The 13,083-nt window shown below is 42.7% G+C and overlaps 1 protein-coding gene across 1 annotated transcript in view; it reads right to left on the bottom strand.

Annotated features, from left to right (window-relative positions):
* Window positions 1-12,404, bottom strand: part of trhde (thyrotropin releasing hormone degrading enzyme) — a 98,229-nt gene extending 85,825 nt beyond the window's left edge. Inside the window, exon 1 of the mRNA XM_033038184.1 lies at window positions 11,658-12,404. Within this exon, the coding sequence (XP_032894075.1) occupies window positions 11,658-12,373 (716 nt within the window). The 5' untranslated portion in view covers window positions 12,374-12,404. The remainder of the gene's footprint in view (window positions 1-11,657) is intronic.
* Window positions 12,405-13,083: the final 679 nt, after the last annotated feature.

Below are 13,083 nucleotides of genomic sequence, written 5' to 3'. Positions count from 1 at the left end.
GGGAGAGTCTAGGACCAGAGGTCACAGCCTCAAAATTAAATGGCGCTCTTTTAGTCAGGGTAGTTAATCTATGGAACTCACTTGTCACCGAGGGCTGTAGAGGCCAAGTAGGTGGATATTTTTAAGACAGAGATAGATAGTTTCTTGATTAGAACGGGTGTCAAGGGTTATGGGGAGAAGGCAGGAAAATAGAATTAGGAGGTAGAGATCAGCCATGATTGAATGGCCGAGTGGACTCGATGGGCCGAATGGCCTAATTCTATTCCTATAAATTGTGAACTTGTGAATAAGGGACAGGAAGAAGAACTGGGAGGGTCTTAGCTTCTGCGCCCTCATGGTCAGTTGCAGGAGGCACCCCCAGGACATGAAGGTTGGAGATGGCTGGGCAAGGAGGACGACAGCTCGTCCAGGATGGAGCTGACGGATGCAACGGGCCTTTATGTCCAGCTGCATCTGGGACTGTAAAATGGCACCGAAACTAGGCGACTACTGCATATAGACTCAGTGTGCAGGAAGGAACTGCAGACGCTGGTTTAAACTGAAGATAGACACAAAATGCTGGAGTAACTCAGTGGGACAGGCAGCATCTCTGGAGAGAAGGAATGAGTGATGTTTCGGGTCAAGACCCTTCTTCACTGACTCAGACTCAGTGGACTGTTTCTAGGCATCATCTACTCAACTGGGGTTTGTACTTATCTGCAGCAATAACATTACAGATCTGTACGTAAAAAGAATCTCACTGACCTTGGTACTCGTGATAATAACGGAACCTCTGAACCGTTGAATCAGACTTATTTCATATCCAATTCATATTCAGATATAGTCATACTGTGACCAGTACAACTACTCATTCATAATAATGCGATAATACAAAACAATGCAGATATCAGTAGTTGCCTATTTGCAGTTGGTAATCATGACCGACTAAAATAAAATAGGTTCTAAATGTTTTTTCCTCCTGGGTTTGATTGCCAATAGGTTTCACAATGCTCTTGATGATATTAAATCAACTACAGTAGCACTAAGTTCCTGGGGGTGCAGATCACGAACAGTCTGACCTGGTCACAAAACATCGCATCACTAGTTAAGAGAGCGCAGCAGCGTTTGCACTTTCTGCGCCGGATGAGAAGAGCTCACCTTCCCCATCCCGTCCTCACCACTTTCTACAGGGGCACCATAGAGAGCATTTTGACCAGCTGCATCTCTGTCTGGTTTGGGGACTGCAAAGCCTCCGACTGGAAGTCCGTGCAGAGAGTGGTGAGGATGGCTGAAAAAAAAGTCATCGGGACTTCTCTTCCTTCAATCCGGGACATTGCGAGCAAACGTTGCTTGTCCAAGGCCAACAGCATTATATAAGACCCCACACATCTCCATCACGGACTATTCACTCTGCTGCCCTCGGGCAAAAGGTATCGCAGTATAAGGAGCAGAAAGGCCAGGTTTTGTAACAGCTTCTTCCCCCGAGCCATCAGACTTGAATTCCATATAGTGTGCCGCCACTATTATTATATATTTTATCTTTTTATTTATTTTATCTTTTTAACTATTTTGATTTAAATCTTTTTATTTGAATTTCACAGCAATTTGCATACATACAATGATAACAGACAGTGACAGTCAAGGCATAATTGTGCAACAGTATGTAAGCGACCCTCAAAGCCCTTACCCTTACCCATCTTCAACCCACCCGAATCAGGTCGGAACCAAACGGGGACAAACAACACTCACATACATACACATCCACACAAATATGGTAAGATAAACAAAACAAAAAGTACTAAAAAAAAAAAGGGGTCACTAATAACAGTAAATAAGTAAGTAATTAAATAAATAAGTGTGGGGAGATTTTATATCTATTTTATCCTTTTGTTATTTTATGTTGCACGGTGAGCCAGATGCAACAAAATTTCATTCAGATTTGCATTTGTTGGTGTATTTTTGAATGACAATAAAGTCTTTGATTGATTGATTGATTGATTGATTGATTGATTGATTGATTGATTGATTGATTGATTTATTTGGGCAGCACAGTGGTGGAGTTGCTGCCTTACAGAGACAGAAACCCAGAAAACAGGTAGTACAGGAGTGCTGGGAGAGAGGGCTGGCTCAGTCTGGAAGCTTCGGCTGGGTTGGAGGAGTTGTGGCAAGGGACATGGGAGTAGAGGACAAAGAGTTCTGCCCTGCAGTATTGTGGCCATCTGTGCCAATATGGTTACTGAACATCCCAAAAGTTGATCTGGAGATATGGGAGGCAAAAAGGAGGAACAAAAATTCAGGCCTAAAGACAGAATATCATAGCCATATAGATACAGGGAACACCTCTTAATTTTCACAGATGGATCAAAGGATCCAGTAGCTGAGACAACAGGGGCGGCTGTGGTAGTCCAGGCGATGAATGTTGAGCTTTACAAAAGAACAAACAACTATTTGACAGTATATACAGTGGAACTGTACGCTATTTTTATGGCAGTTCGGTGGATGGAACAGGTGCAACCATGCAAAGTATTAATATGTAGCGACTCATTATCTGCAATCCAGAGTATTGGGTCTGGTGCATCCCATAGGCGGCCTGACTTAGTTTATGAAATCCTGCTACTATTAAGCCAAATGACAAGGAGGGGCAGTGACGTGACTTTGTTGTGGGTCCCAGCACACATTGGTGTTCTAGGGAATGAAAAGGTGGATAAATTAGCAAAGGAGGCTGTAAAAAAAAGAAACATAGAGGTAAACTTACAACTATCCAAATCTGAAGGAAAACACATTGTGTGGAAGAAAATAAATCAGGAATGGCAACAATACTGTGAACAGGAGACAAAGGGGAGACACCTCTATTCGCTACAAAACAGAGTGGGTATTACAGCAAGAAGAGGGGGGAACAGGTAGTATTAACAAGATTGAGGATAGGACACACTCACCTGAACAGCACATTAAAAATATTGGGAAAACACCCTACTGGGCTGTGTGAGGAATGCCATCAACCAGAAACAGTTCAGCATGCCCTAGTTGCATGTAGGAGATATGAGACAGAAAGAGGATTTATGATCATTGAAATGAGGAAAATTGGATTGACAGAAATATCAGTAAAGAACATTCTAGAGTGTGGAGGAAAAGGAATAAAGTTGTTGTTTGATTTCTTGAGGGCCTCTGGGCTTATAAAAAGGATTTAATATAAAGACATGAGTACTGTGGAATGAAGCCAGAAGGTGGCAGCAATGCAACATTGCGGATGCCGGCTGCCGTAAAACTCCAAAGAAGAAGAAGAAGAAGACAGAAACCCAGGTTCGATCCTGATGGTAGGTGCTGTCTGTAGAGTTTGTACGTTCCCCCTGTGACAAATGTGGATTTTCTCCGGGTGCTCTGGTTTTCCTCCCACACTCCAAAGATGTACAGGTTTACAGTTAGTTTAGTTTATTGTCACGTATCACAGTAAAAGCTTGGAGGTTTTCTCTCACGCAATTGGCTTTGGTAAAAGAAAAATGTAAGTTGTCCCTAGTGTGTAAGATCAAGTTAGTGTAGGGGATGATCGCTGGTCAAGGTGGACTCGGTGGGCCTAAGGGCCTGTTTCTGCACTGTGTCTCTAAAGCCTAAAGTCTACTTTATTTTCAATACATAACTTGGGGGATTTAGTTTTCAGCTCTGTATCTAAGAGTGAATAATAAAGTATTTGACCTTTTAGTGATGTCTAACATAGGTAGATATGAAACATAATGTTCAGCTGTTGTGTCTGGGTCTGTGTTCCAACTGTGGTAATCTCACAGGAATTGAAAATATTCCTCTTCGCTCTCCAAAGAGCAAAGAAACAATTTGGCCCAATACTTATCCCTCAATCAGCACCACTAAACACATTATCTGGTCATTATCACATTGCTGTTTGTGAGAGCTAGCAGTGTGCAAAACTGGCTGCCACTTCACCTGCATTACAGTGATTACGCTATAAAAAAAGCACTTGGCAGACTAGTCACAAAGTGCCAGAGTAATTCAGCAGTTCCAGAAGCATCTCTGGAGAACATGGATAGGCGACATTTTAGGTCAGGATCCTTCTTCAGACTGATTGCAGAAGGGGGGTGAAACACAAGCATCTCATCTAACCTAAGATAGACACAAAAAGCTGTATGAAGAAGGGTCTCGACCTGAAACGTCACCCATTCCTTCTCTCCAGTGATGTTGCCTGTCCCGCTGAGTGACTCCACTTTTTGTGACTCCTCCTCCCTCCCGCCCTGATAGCTGCCGCTGCTTGCAAACTCGCTAACGGCGCTTTCAATACAAAAGGGAGGGAGGGGGAGGCCTCGGCGTGCGGCAAGCAGCTGCCCTTATCAGGGCGGGGTGCGGGAGGAGGAGGTGATGGAGCCGCTGTCGCGGCCGCTGCTGCCGCTGTTCGGGGCCCGTCATTCGCTCCGACCCTTCTGAAGCAGCTGCACCAAAGATACTATAGCTATAGGATCTTTGAGCTGCACCGCTCGATCCCCCATCCATCCTGTACTAATCCACGCATTCATCCTGTACTGACCCACCCTCCATTTACCCTGCACCTTCCCCTCATTCATCCTGTAGTGATCCCCCATTCATCCTGCACAAACCCTCCGATCCACACTGTACTGAGCCCCCCCCCCCCCCCCCATTCATCCTGCGCTGACCTCCCCCCCCCCATCCATCCTGTACTGATCCTCCCATTCAAGAACGGGGGGAACAGTCTGAAGAAGGGTCTCGACCCGAAACATTGCCTATTTCCTTTTCTCCATAGATGCTGCCTCACCCGCTGAGTTTCTCCAGCACTTTTGTCTACCCCCATCCATCCCGTACTGACCCCCCCCCCTATTCAACACCACTGACATCCACGTGCTCTCCCCTCACATTTTTACCTACTCCAACCAACACGTACTAATTCACCTGCCTCAATCCATCCATTCTGCACCGACTGCCTTCTAACCTCCCTCCCCCCCGCCATCTATCCACCCAGCACTGATTCATGCACACCCCCCTCCCTGACCCTATTGTCTTGGAAATGTCTTCAGAGCGAACATTGACTATGTTTGATAACGGAATGCAATCAAATGTGTTTTAATTCCCATTATTTGTTTTAATCCATAAAGATGGATTAATTAAATTGTGAACACGTGAAACATTAAAACCGCAGTGTTCGATTGTCACTGCTGCCATTAACACGTTATTACAGAATTCATTTTAACGGCAAATCAACACTCTTAATATGGAGTATCAGTACTGTATTTATTTAATGAGCAACATTCGCAACTATACCTATGCATATATGTTACCATAGTCCAGGATTTATTGACACAGGTTGATCATACGTTGAATAATCCAACCACATTTTTGTTTGGAAGTGTAAAGGACTAATAGAAATTGCATTAATTGCAATGAGTAAAAAGAGTTGAGATACTGTCTTATAATTTTGCTGCATGTCATTGTGGGATATATCATGTCTTGATTGGTGAATATATTTAGTTTGTGACTTTATTTGAAGCAGAAATAATATGTGAATGCTTCATTGAGTATAATTCCGACTGGTAACTACGCGCTTCGTCCGAGCACATTATCGCACATGACATGCAAGCCATCTTAAATGACCACCTAAACTGTCATTTGGCAACCTAAAAAGCTGCCAAGGTTGCCCGGCTGGCAACGGGGGGAAAAAGTTAAGCGAGAGCCCTGAATTCATGCCTCCCCTCTCCTTATCTCACCACCTTTTTGCTTTTTCAGTTATGGCCTTCATCCAACCATCTGCAAATCAGAGCCCTCCCTCTCACCTGTAACCACCTATCACTTGTCTGGCTTTATCCCACCCTCACCTCTCTTCCCGCTATCTTCCATACTTCCTTCTTCCATCTACCATATCTGAAGAAAGGTCCCGGCCCGAAACTTCACCTATCCATGTCCTCCAAAGATGCTGTCTGACACGCTGAGTTACTTCAGCACTCTGTGTCTTTTTTTTGTAAACCAGCATCTGCAGTTTCCTGTGTCTAATTGATAGACTATGAAGCTCTTTCATGGCACCCTCAAATGTATAATAGGCATTTTAATTTAAAAATACCTTTATAACATAATCTTTCTCATATAGGTATCCAAACTCAATTTTGCAATCAACACATTGTCCAGTGAGATTTTATGCATGTCAGAAATCCACAGAAACTACCAAACTATCTAATTAACATGTTATTAATGAGCATGAGTATCAGAGTATGCAGAAGAATATTCATTGCTCATTTCATTTACTTCTCTTAACACAAATTTGGAAATATGCCACAAATCCAAGGTGTTTTGTCTTCACTAAACCAGCACATTTCTAAGTTGTTAACTAAAACTGTTAACTAAAACTAAAAATGAATAAAAGACCGTGGATAGGTGACATTTCAAGTTGGAATCCGTCTTGAGTCTGAAGAATCGTCCCGACCCAAATGCACCTTTAGTTTAGAGATACAGTGCGGAAACAAGCCCTTCGGCCCACCGAGTCTGCACCGACCAGCGATCCCCGAACATGAACGCTATCCTACACACTGGGGATAATTTTTACTAAGCCATTTCTGAATCCTCTCCCAATTTTAAAAGTGTGCTATGCTTTTATCCCTTCTATCAGAGTGCCTGACCATACACTTTGCTACGCTGTATTCATTTACCACTTCTCTGCACACTCTCCCAACCTGTCCGAGTCCCTCTGAAGATTCTCTGCATCATCAACGCTACCTGCCCTCCGTAACATCCACAAACCTGGCCACAAAATCATCAATTCCATCATCCAGATCATTAACATATAACGTGAAAAGTAGCGGACCCAACACCGACCCTTGCTATCACTAGACACCGGCAACAGACCAGAAAAGACCCCTTTATTCATTCTCTTTCTCTTCTGCCAGTCAGCCAATCTTCTATCCATGCTGCAGATAGACACAAAGTGCAGGAGTAACTCAGAAGGCCAGGCATCATCTCTGGAGAAGAAGAGGATGGGTGACATTTTGGGTCGAGACCCTTCTTCAGCTAGTACCTTGCCTCTAATACCATGGGCTCCCACCTCATTTAGCAGCCTTACGTGCGACATCTTATCAAAAGCTTTCTGAAAGCCCAAGATATTGCACGAGAGACAAATTTTGGCACAAACACAGAGGAATTTTTAAACATTTTTTCAAAAGAAATGGGACTTCTTTGGATAAATTATGGGTTTCCAGATTGAAACTTGGAATTTGATGAATGGAGAATAGAATCTTTTCATATTCAATTATACCACATCTACCCCGATTAAATGGATAATTATTAGCTGTTACAGTGCCCTCCATAATGTTTGGGACAAAGTCCATCATTTATTTATTTGGCTCTGTACTCCACAATTTGAGATTTGTAATAGAAAAAAAATCACATGTGGTTAAAGTGCACATTGTCAGATTTTAATAAAGGCCATTTTTATACATTTTGGTTTCACGATGTAGAAATTACAGCAGTGTTTGTACATAGCTCCCCCATTTCAGGGCACCATAATGTTTGGGACACAGCATGTGTCATGTAAATGAAAGTAGTCATGTTTAGTATTTTGTTGCATATCCTTTGCATGCAATGACTGCTTGAAGTCTACAATTCATGGGCATCACCAGTTGCTGGGTGTCTTCTCTGGTGATGCTCTGCCAGGCCTGTATTACAGCCATCTTTAGCTTATGCATGTTTCGGGGGCTAGTCCCCTTCAATTTTCTCTTCAGCATATAAAAGGCATGCTCAATTGGGTTCAGATCAGGTGATTGACTTGGCCACTTGACCATTTGTTAGCTTTGAAAAAATCCTTTGGTGCTTTAGCAGTATGTTTGGGATCATCGTCTTGCTGTAGAATGAACCACCGGCCAATGGGTTTTGAGGTATTTGTTTGAACTTGAGCAGATAGGATGTGTCTATACACTTCAAAATTCATTATGCTACTACCATCAGCAGTTGTATCATCAATGAAGATAAGTGAGCCAGTACCTTCAGCCCAGGCCGTAAGACCCCCACCACCATGTTTCACAGATGAGGTGGTATGCTTTGGATCTTGGGCAGTTCCTTCTTTCCTCCATACTTTGCTCTTGCTATCACTCTGATATAAGTTAATCTTCATCTCATCTGTCCACAAAACCCTTTTCCAGAACTGTGGTTGCTCTTTTAAGTACAGGTACTACTTGGCAAACTGTAACCTGGCCATCCTATTTTTGTGGCTAACCAGTGGTTTGCAACTTGCAGTGTAGCCTCTGTATTTCTGTTCATGAAGTCTTCTGCGGACAGTGGTCATTGACAAATCCACACCTGACTACTGAAGAGTGTTTCTGATTTGTCGGACAGGTGTTTGGGGATTTTTCTTTATTGTAGAGAGAATTTTTCTGTCATCAGCTGTGGGGGTCTTCCTTAGCCTGCCAGTCCCTTTGCGATTAGTAAGCTCACCAGTGCTCTCTTTCTTCTTAATGATGTTCCAAACAGTTGATTTTGGTAAGCCTAAGGCTTGGCTGATGTATCTAACAATTTTATTCTTGGTTCTCAGTCATATAATAGCTTCTTTGACTTTCATTGGTCCTCATGTTGATTATCAGCAATAAACGTTTCCAAAGGTGATGGAAAGACTGAAGGAAAGACTGGGTACTGAAAGCTCTCTTATACCTGCATTAAGGAGACAATTAAACACACCTGAGCAATTACAAAGACCTGTGAAGTCATGTGTCCCAAACATTATGGTGCCCTGAAATGGAGGGGACTATGTATAAACACTGCTGTAATTTCTACATGGTGAAATCAAAATGTATAAAAATGGCCTTTATTAAAATCTGACAATGTGCACTTTAACCACATGTATTTTTTTCTATTACAAATCTCAAATTGTGGAGTACAGAGGCAAATAACTAAATGATGGGTCTTTGTCCCAAACATTATGGAGGGCACTGTAATTAAAGTTCCCTTGAGTCTATTCTCCTTCAAAAATAAAATAAACCTCTAAATCGATTCATCATGCTATAATCAGCCTGTTTAATAAGTGTGCATCTGTGCATCTTCTGTGTTTTAGCATCATTGTCAAAGCAATTTTCCACCCATTCATCACTTCTTTTTCAAACTAACTGAATGCTTTAGTATATCACAAGAGGAGTTAAAACACAAAACTTAAAAAACTTATTAGCTTTGAACTCTGGACAATGTTACTGCATGTATCCATATCTGTTAGGTTTGAGACAATCAAAGCTTATTTCGACTTAAAACCTGTCTACAAGCAGAGCAGTGAGATTCTCCGCATCAGTCTGAGCGGAAATCAAACTCAGGATAATCCTTCTGAAAGAAATTAGCACCTCCAAATATATAACTTCCATCAATTTTCTTCTTTCCCTTAAGATAAAATGGTGTTATGTGAAATTAGCTGAAACAGGTAGCTAATCATGCTGTCCAAAAATATACACCTGCAGAATAACTATTCTATATTATTCTAACCCGGACCCCTGGCACTGTGAGGCAGCAGCTTTACCTGCTGCACCACTGTGATGATCTGTGCATTTTGATTCCCTGAAATTAACATTTTTTTTCTATGCTGACCACCTCTGAAAAATTCATTCTAACTCAATATCAGCTGCTTGGACCCGGACGGTACAATGATTGTAGTTATTTTGTATCAATGCAATGCTGACAGTAAAGCAAAATGTGCAGAATAATGCAGCACTGCAGATTATTTCCAGAAATCAGAATCAGGTGGAAATGCAGCGTTCCCCTCCATCATGAGCACATGCACACATTTTAGTTTAAGAAGGAACTGCAGGTGCTGGAAAATCAAAGGTAGACAAAAATGCTGGAGAAACTCAGCGGGTGAGGCAGCATCTATGGAGCAAAGGAAATAGGCAAACCCTTCTTCAGACGAGTTTTAGTTTAGTTCAGAGATACAGCAAGGTAACAGGCCCTTCGGCCCAACGAGTCTGTGCCGACCCGCAATTCCCCGTACACTAACACTATTCTACATGCTAGAGAATCCTACACTCGAGGGACAATCTACAACTTCTTTATCAAAGCCAATTAATGAACGAACCCAGGTCTCTGGCACTGTCAGGCAGCAACTCTACTGCTGCACCACTTGTAAAACTTGTTTATGTATAAAATATATTGCGATTTATTTTCTGACGCCTGAAAGACTCAATGATCCACCTCATTAGTTTCCGTTTTCAAAGACATTGCCAGGATACTTGTCGGAGTAATGTAGCTCTGTGAAGTTTAGTTTTCCCATTATGTAAGCAACTGTGTTAGCAGCAGAAGATAGACACAAAATGCTGAAGCAACTCAGCGGGGGTCAGGCAGCATCTCTGGAGAAAAGGAATAGGTGACGTTTCGGACCAGAACCTTGCTTCAGACCTGGTTCTGTCGTAGCTAGCTAAACATCAGTGCAACCTGACCAGGCATAAAACCAACCATATAGACTTCCTTCCACTCACCTGGTAACCTTGTGGTTGCGGTGCAATGATAATGGAACTGTTAACTAACAGCAATTAATCTCCATCAATTTGTCCACATCATGACATACTTTGTTTAACACCAATGCAGCACTGATGTTGGGAGGTTTTCCGCACTGTGCCCTGATATGTTCAGGGTTGCATCTTACTATATAACATTTTCTATTGAAATTCAAAATTCAAATAACTTTTTTTTTAAATTGCAATTTAAAATGTTACTCTGTGCTATTTAGGGTGATAAATAAATCTATACGTGTACAAAGGAACTGTAGATGCTGGTTTATATTGATGTTAGCTACAAAATGCTGGAGTAACTCAAAGGGTCAGGCAGAATCTCTGGAGGAAAGGAATAGGTGGCACTTAATCAGATGGGGTCTGGTCTGTAACGTGGCCTGTTCCTTTTCTCCAGAGATGCTGCCTGACCCACTGAGTTACTCCAGCACTTTGTGTCTATCTTTGGTATAAACCAGAATCTGCAGTTCTTCGTTACTACATTTTAAGTTACACCAGCACTTTGTGCCATTTTAAGTCACGAGTCAAGAGTGTTTTATCATCATATGTCCCAAACCACATACATACATACTTCTGAAGAAGGGTCTCGACCCGAAACATCACCCATTCCTTTTCTCCAGATACTGCCTGTCCTGCTGAGTTACTCCAGCGTTTTGTGTCTATCTTACATACATACAAATATATATTGATAGATAGATAGATAGATAGATAGATAGATAGATAGATAGATAGATAGATAGATAGATAGATAGATAGATAGATATAGACATAGACAGACAGACAGACAGACGCGCGCACACACACCTACACACACACACATACAGTTAACTTTTTTTGCATTTATTATATTGTTAACAGAGTACTATGTTTACATATTCAGTGGTGGTGCTGCTGGAAGTAAGAATTTCATTGTTCTGTTTGGGACATATGACAATAAAACACTCTTACATAATAAAACATTATGGCTCTATATCTATATCTATATATACACACACAAACCAAGCCAACAATAATTGTGCAAACTATATTCTACAATCTACACCACTAAACAATGTTTCACCTGGCTTTCTGGATCACCATCATAAAAACCAGCAAGACAGGCCACAAGTTAATTGGTCTACATTTTGATCCCTATTTTCCCCAAGCTTACTGATTGCCAATAGGCCACGGTCATAGTTAACAGTTTAACTTTTAGTGACATACCTCCTCTCCCCGGCTGTTACATACGAGCTCCGGAAGAAGCCGAGCAGTTCGTCTGCAATGAGAGCGCCGTAGTTTAGTGTCACGGTATAGCGCTGGTGTGCCTTGAGGTCGTGAGTCAGAATAATCACCAACATTTGATTTTGCGGATATAAGAAATATCTTCTGAGCCCGAGAGGGGCAGATCTGTTTTCAACAGTCACCTCTACCCCTTTAATCCTCAGCTTGTCCGCATGCAGCACGATGTACCGAGTGGACTTCACGCAGTCAATCTGAATGCTGACAACTCCAGAGAAAGTAAAGTTGTCCATGAAAACAGTTATGTTCAGATCGTAATGGGAGGGTTTGACAGAGGCGGGCAATCTCAGCTGAGCCCACGGCTGCCCGGCGGTCTTGCTGCGATTGGGGTTGCTGGAGCTCTCTCTCCCGTTATACGCCGTGGTGTTCCCTACTCTGGCGCTACTTTCATTGCCACACTCCTCAAACTTGACACTCAGAAGCACCGCTATGATGGTGACAATGATCAGACCCAGGATGGAAATGGCAAACCCGAGCACAAGTCTCCTGTGCACCGTGATGTGCCGCTCGGTGGTCCGAGGTCGAACCACCACTGAATCGGCCCACTGATCCGACAACCCCCTGCCGTTCCTCATGGAGTCCTCCTCGATCACCATCTGCGTGAAAGACATGCTTTTGTCCCGCTTATCTTCCAAAACCATCAGACTCCGCCAGCGCTGCTCTTTTAAAAGGCGCAGATTGCGAGAGGAAACAAAAAAAAATGCTTTGCCCGCCAATCTAACTCAGGTGACCTGAACGGGGAAAAGAATACAACCTTCTGATGTTAAGATTGTCTTATAAGCAGTTAGCCCCAAGATCAATAACGTGAAAGATCCGAGGCTCTCGGTTCAATTGGAGTTCAATTTCACTTGTCAGTTTCCGCTACAAACTTCAGATATATTTTTGGCTCTGCGTTTTATTCTTTTACAGGGTGGGTGAAGTATCAGGGCACTGTTGCAGCAAGTCACAGCTTCTACTGCCAACTAAACAACTGGAAGCTGGGCGGGTAAGACTCCACTTTGCTCCATCTTCCCCGGACGACCCTCCAAATGCAAGTAACACCAGTCAAGGTAACACCTGTCGCATCTCTCCATCTACAACCTGTTAAAAAAAAAAACGAGATTCAATTAAGCTGAGACGTCAGGGCGAATACTGAAATAACTGTGTGGGGATCTTGTCGGCAGCAAAGATAGACACAAAATGCTGGAGTAACTCGGCGGGTCAGACAGAATCTCTGGAGAGGAGGAATGGGTGACGTTTCGGGTCGAGACCTTTCTTCAAACACGAAACGTCGCCTGTTCCTCATCTCCAGAGATGCTGTCTGACCCGCTGAGTTTTTAACTCCAGATTTTTGTGTCTATCTTCGGTTTAA

Source organism: Amblyraja radiata, chromosome 19, assembly GCF_010909765.2.
Source record: "Amblyraja radiata isolate CabotCenter1 chromosome 19, sAmbRad1.1.pri, whole genome shotgun sequence".
Taxonomy (NCBI): Eukaryota; Metazoa; Chordata; class Chondrichthyes; order Rajiformes; family Rajidae; genus Amblyraja; species Amblyraja radiata.
Note: the sequence above shows the minus strand (reverse complement) of the source record. Positions and strands in the feature narration are given on the sequence as shown.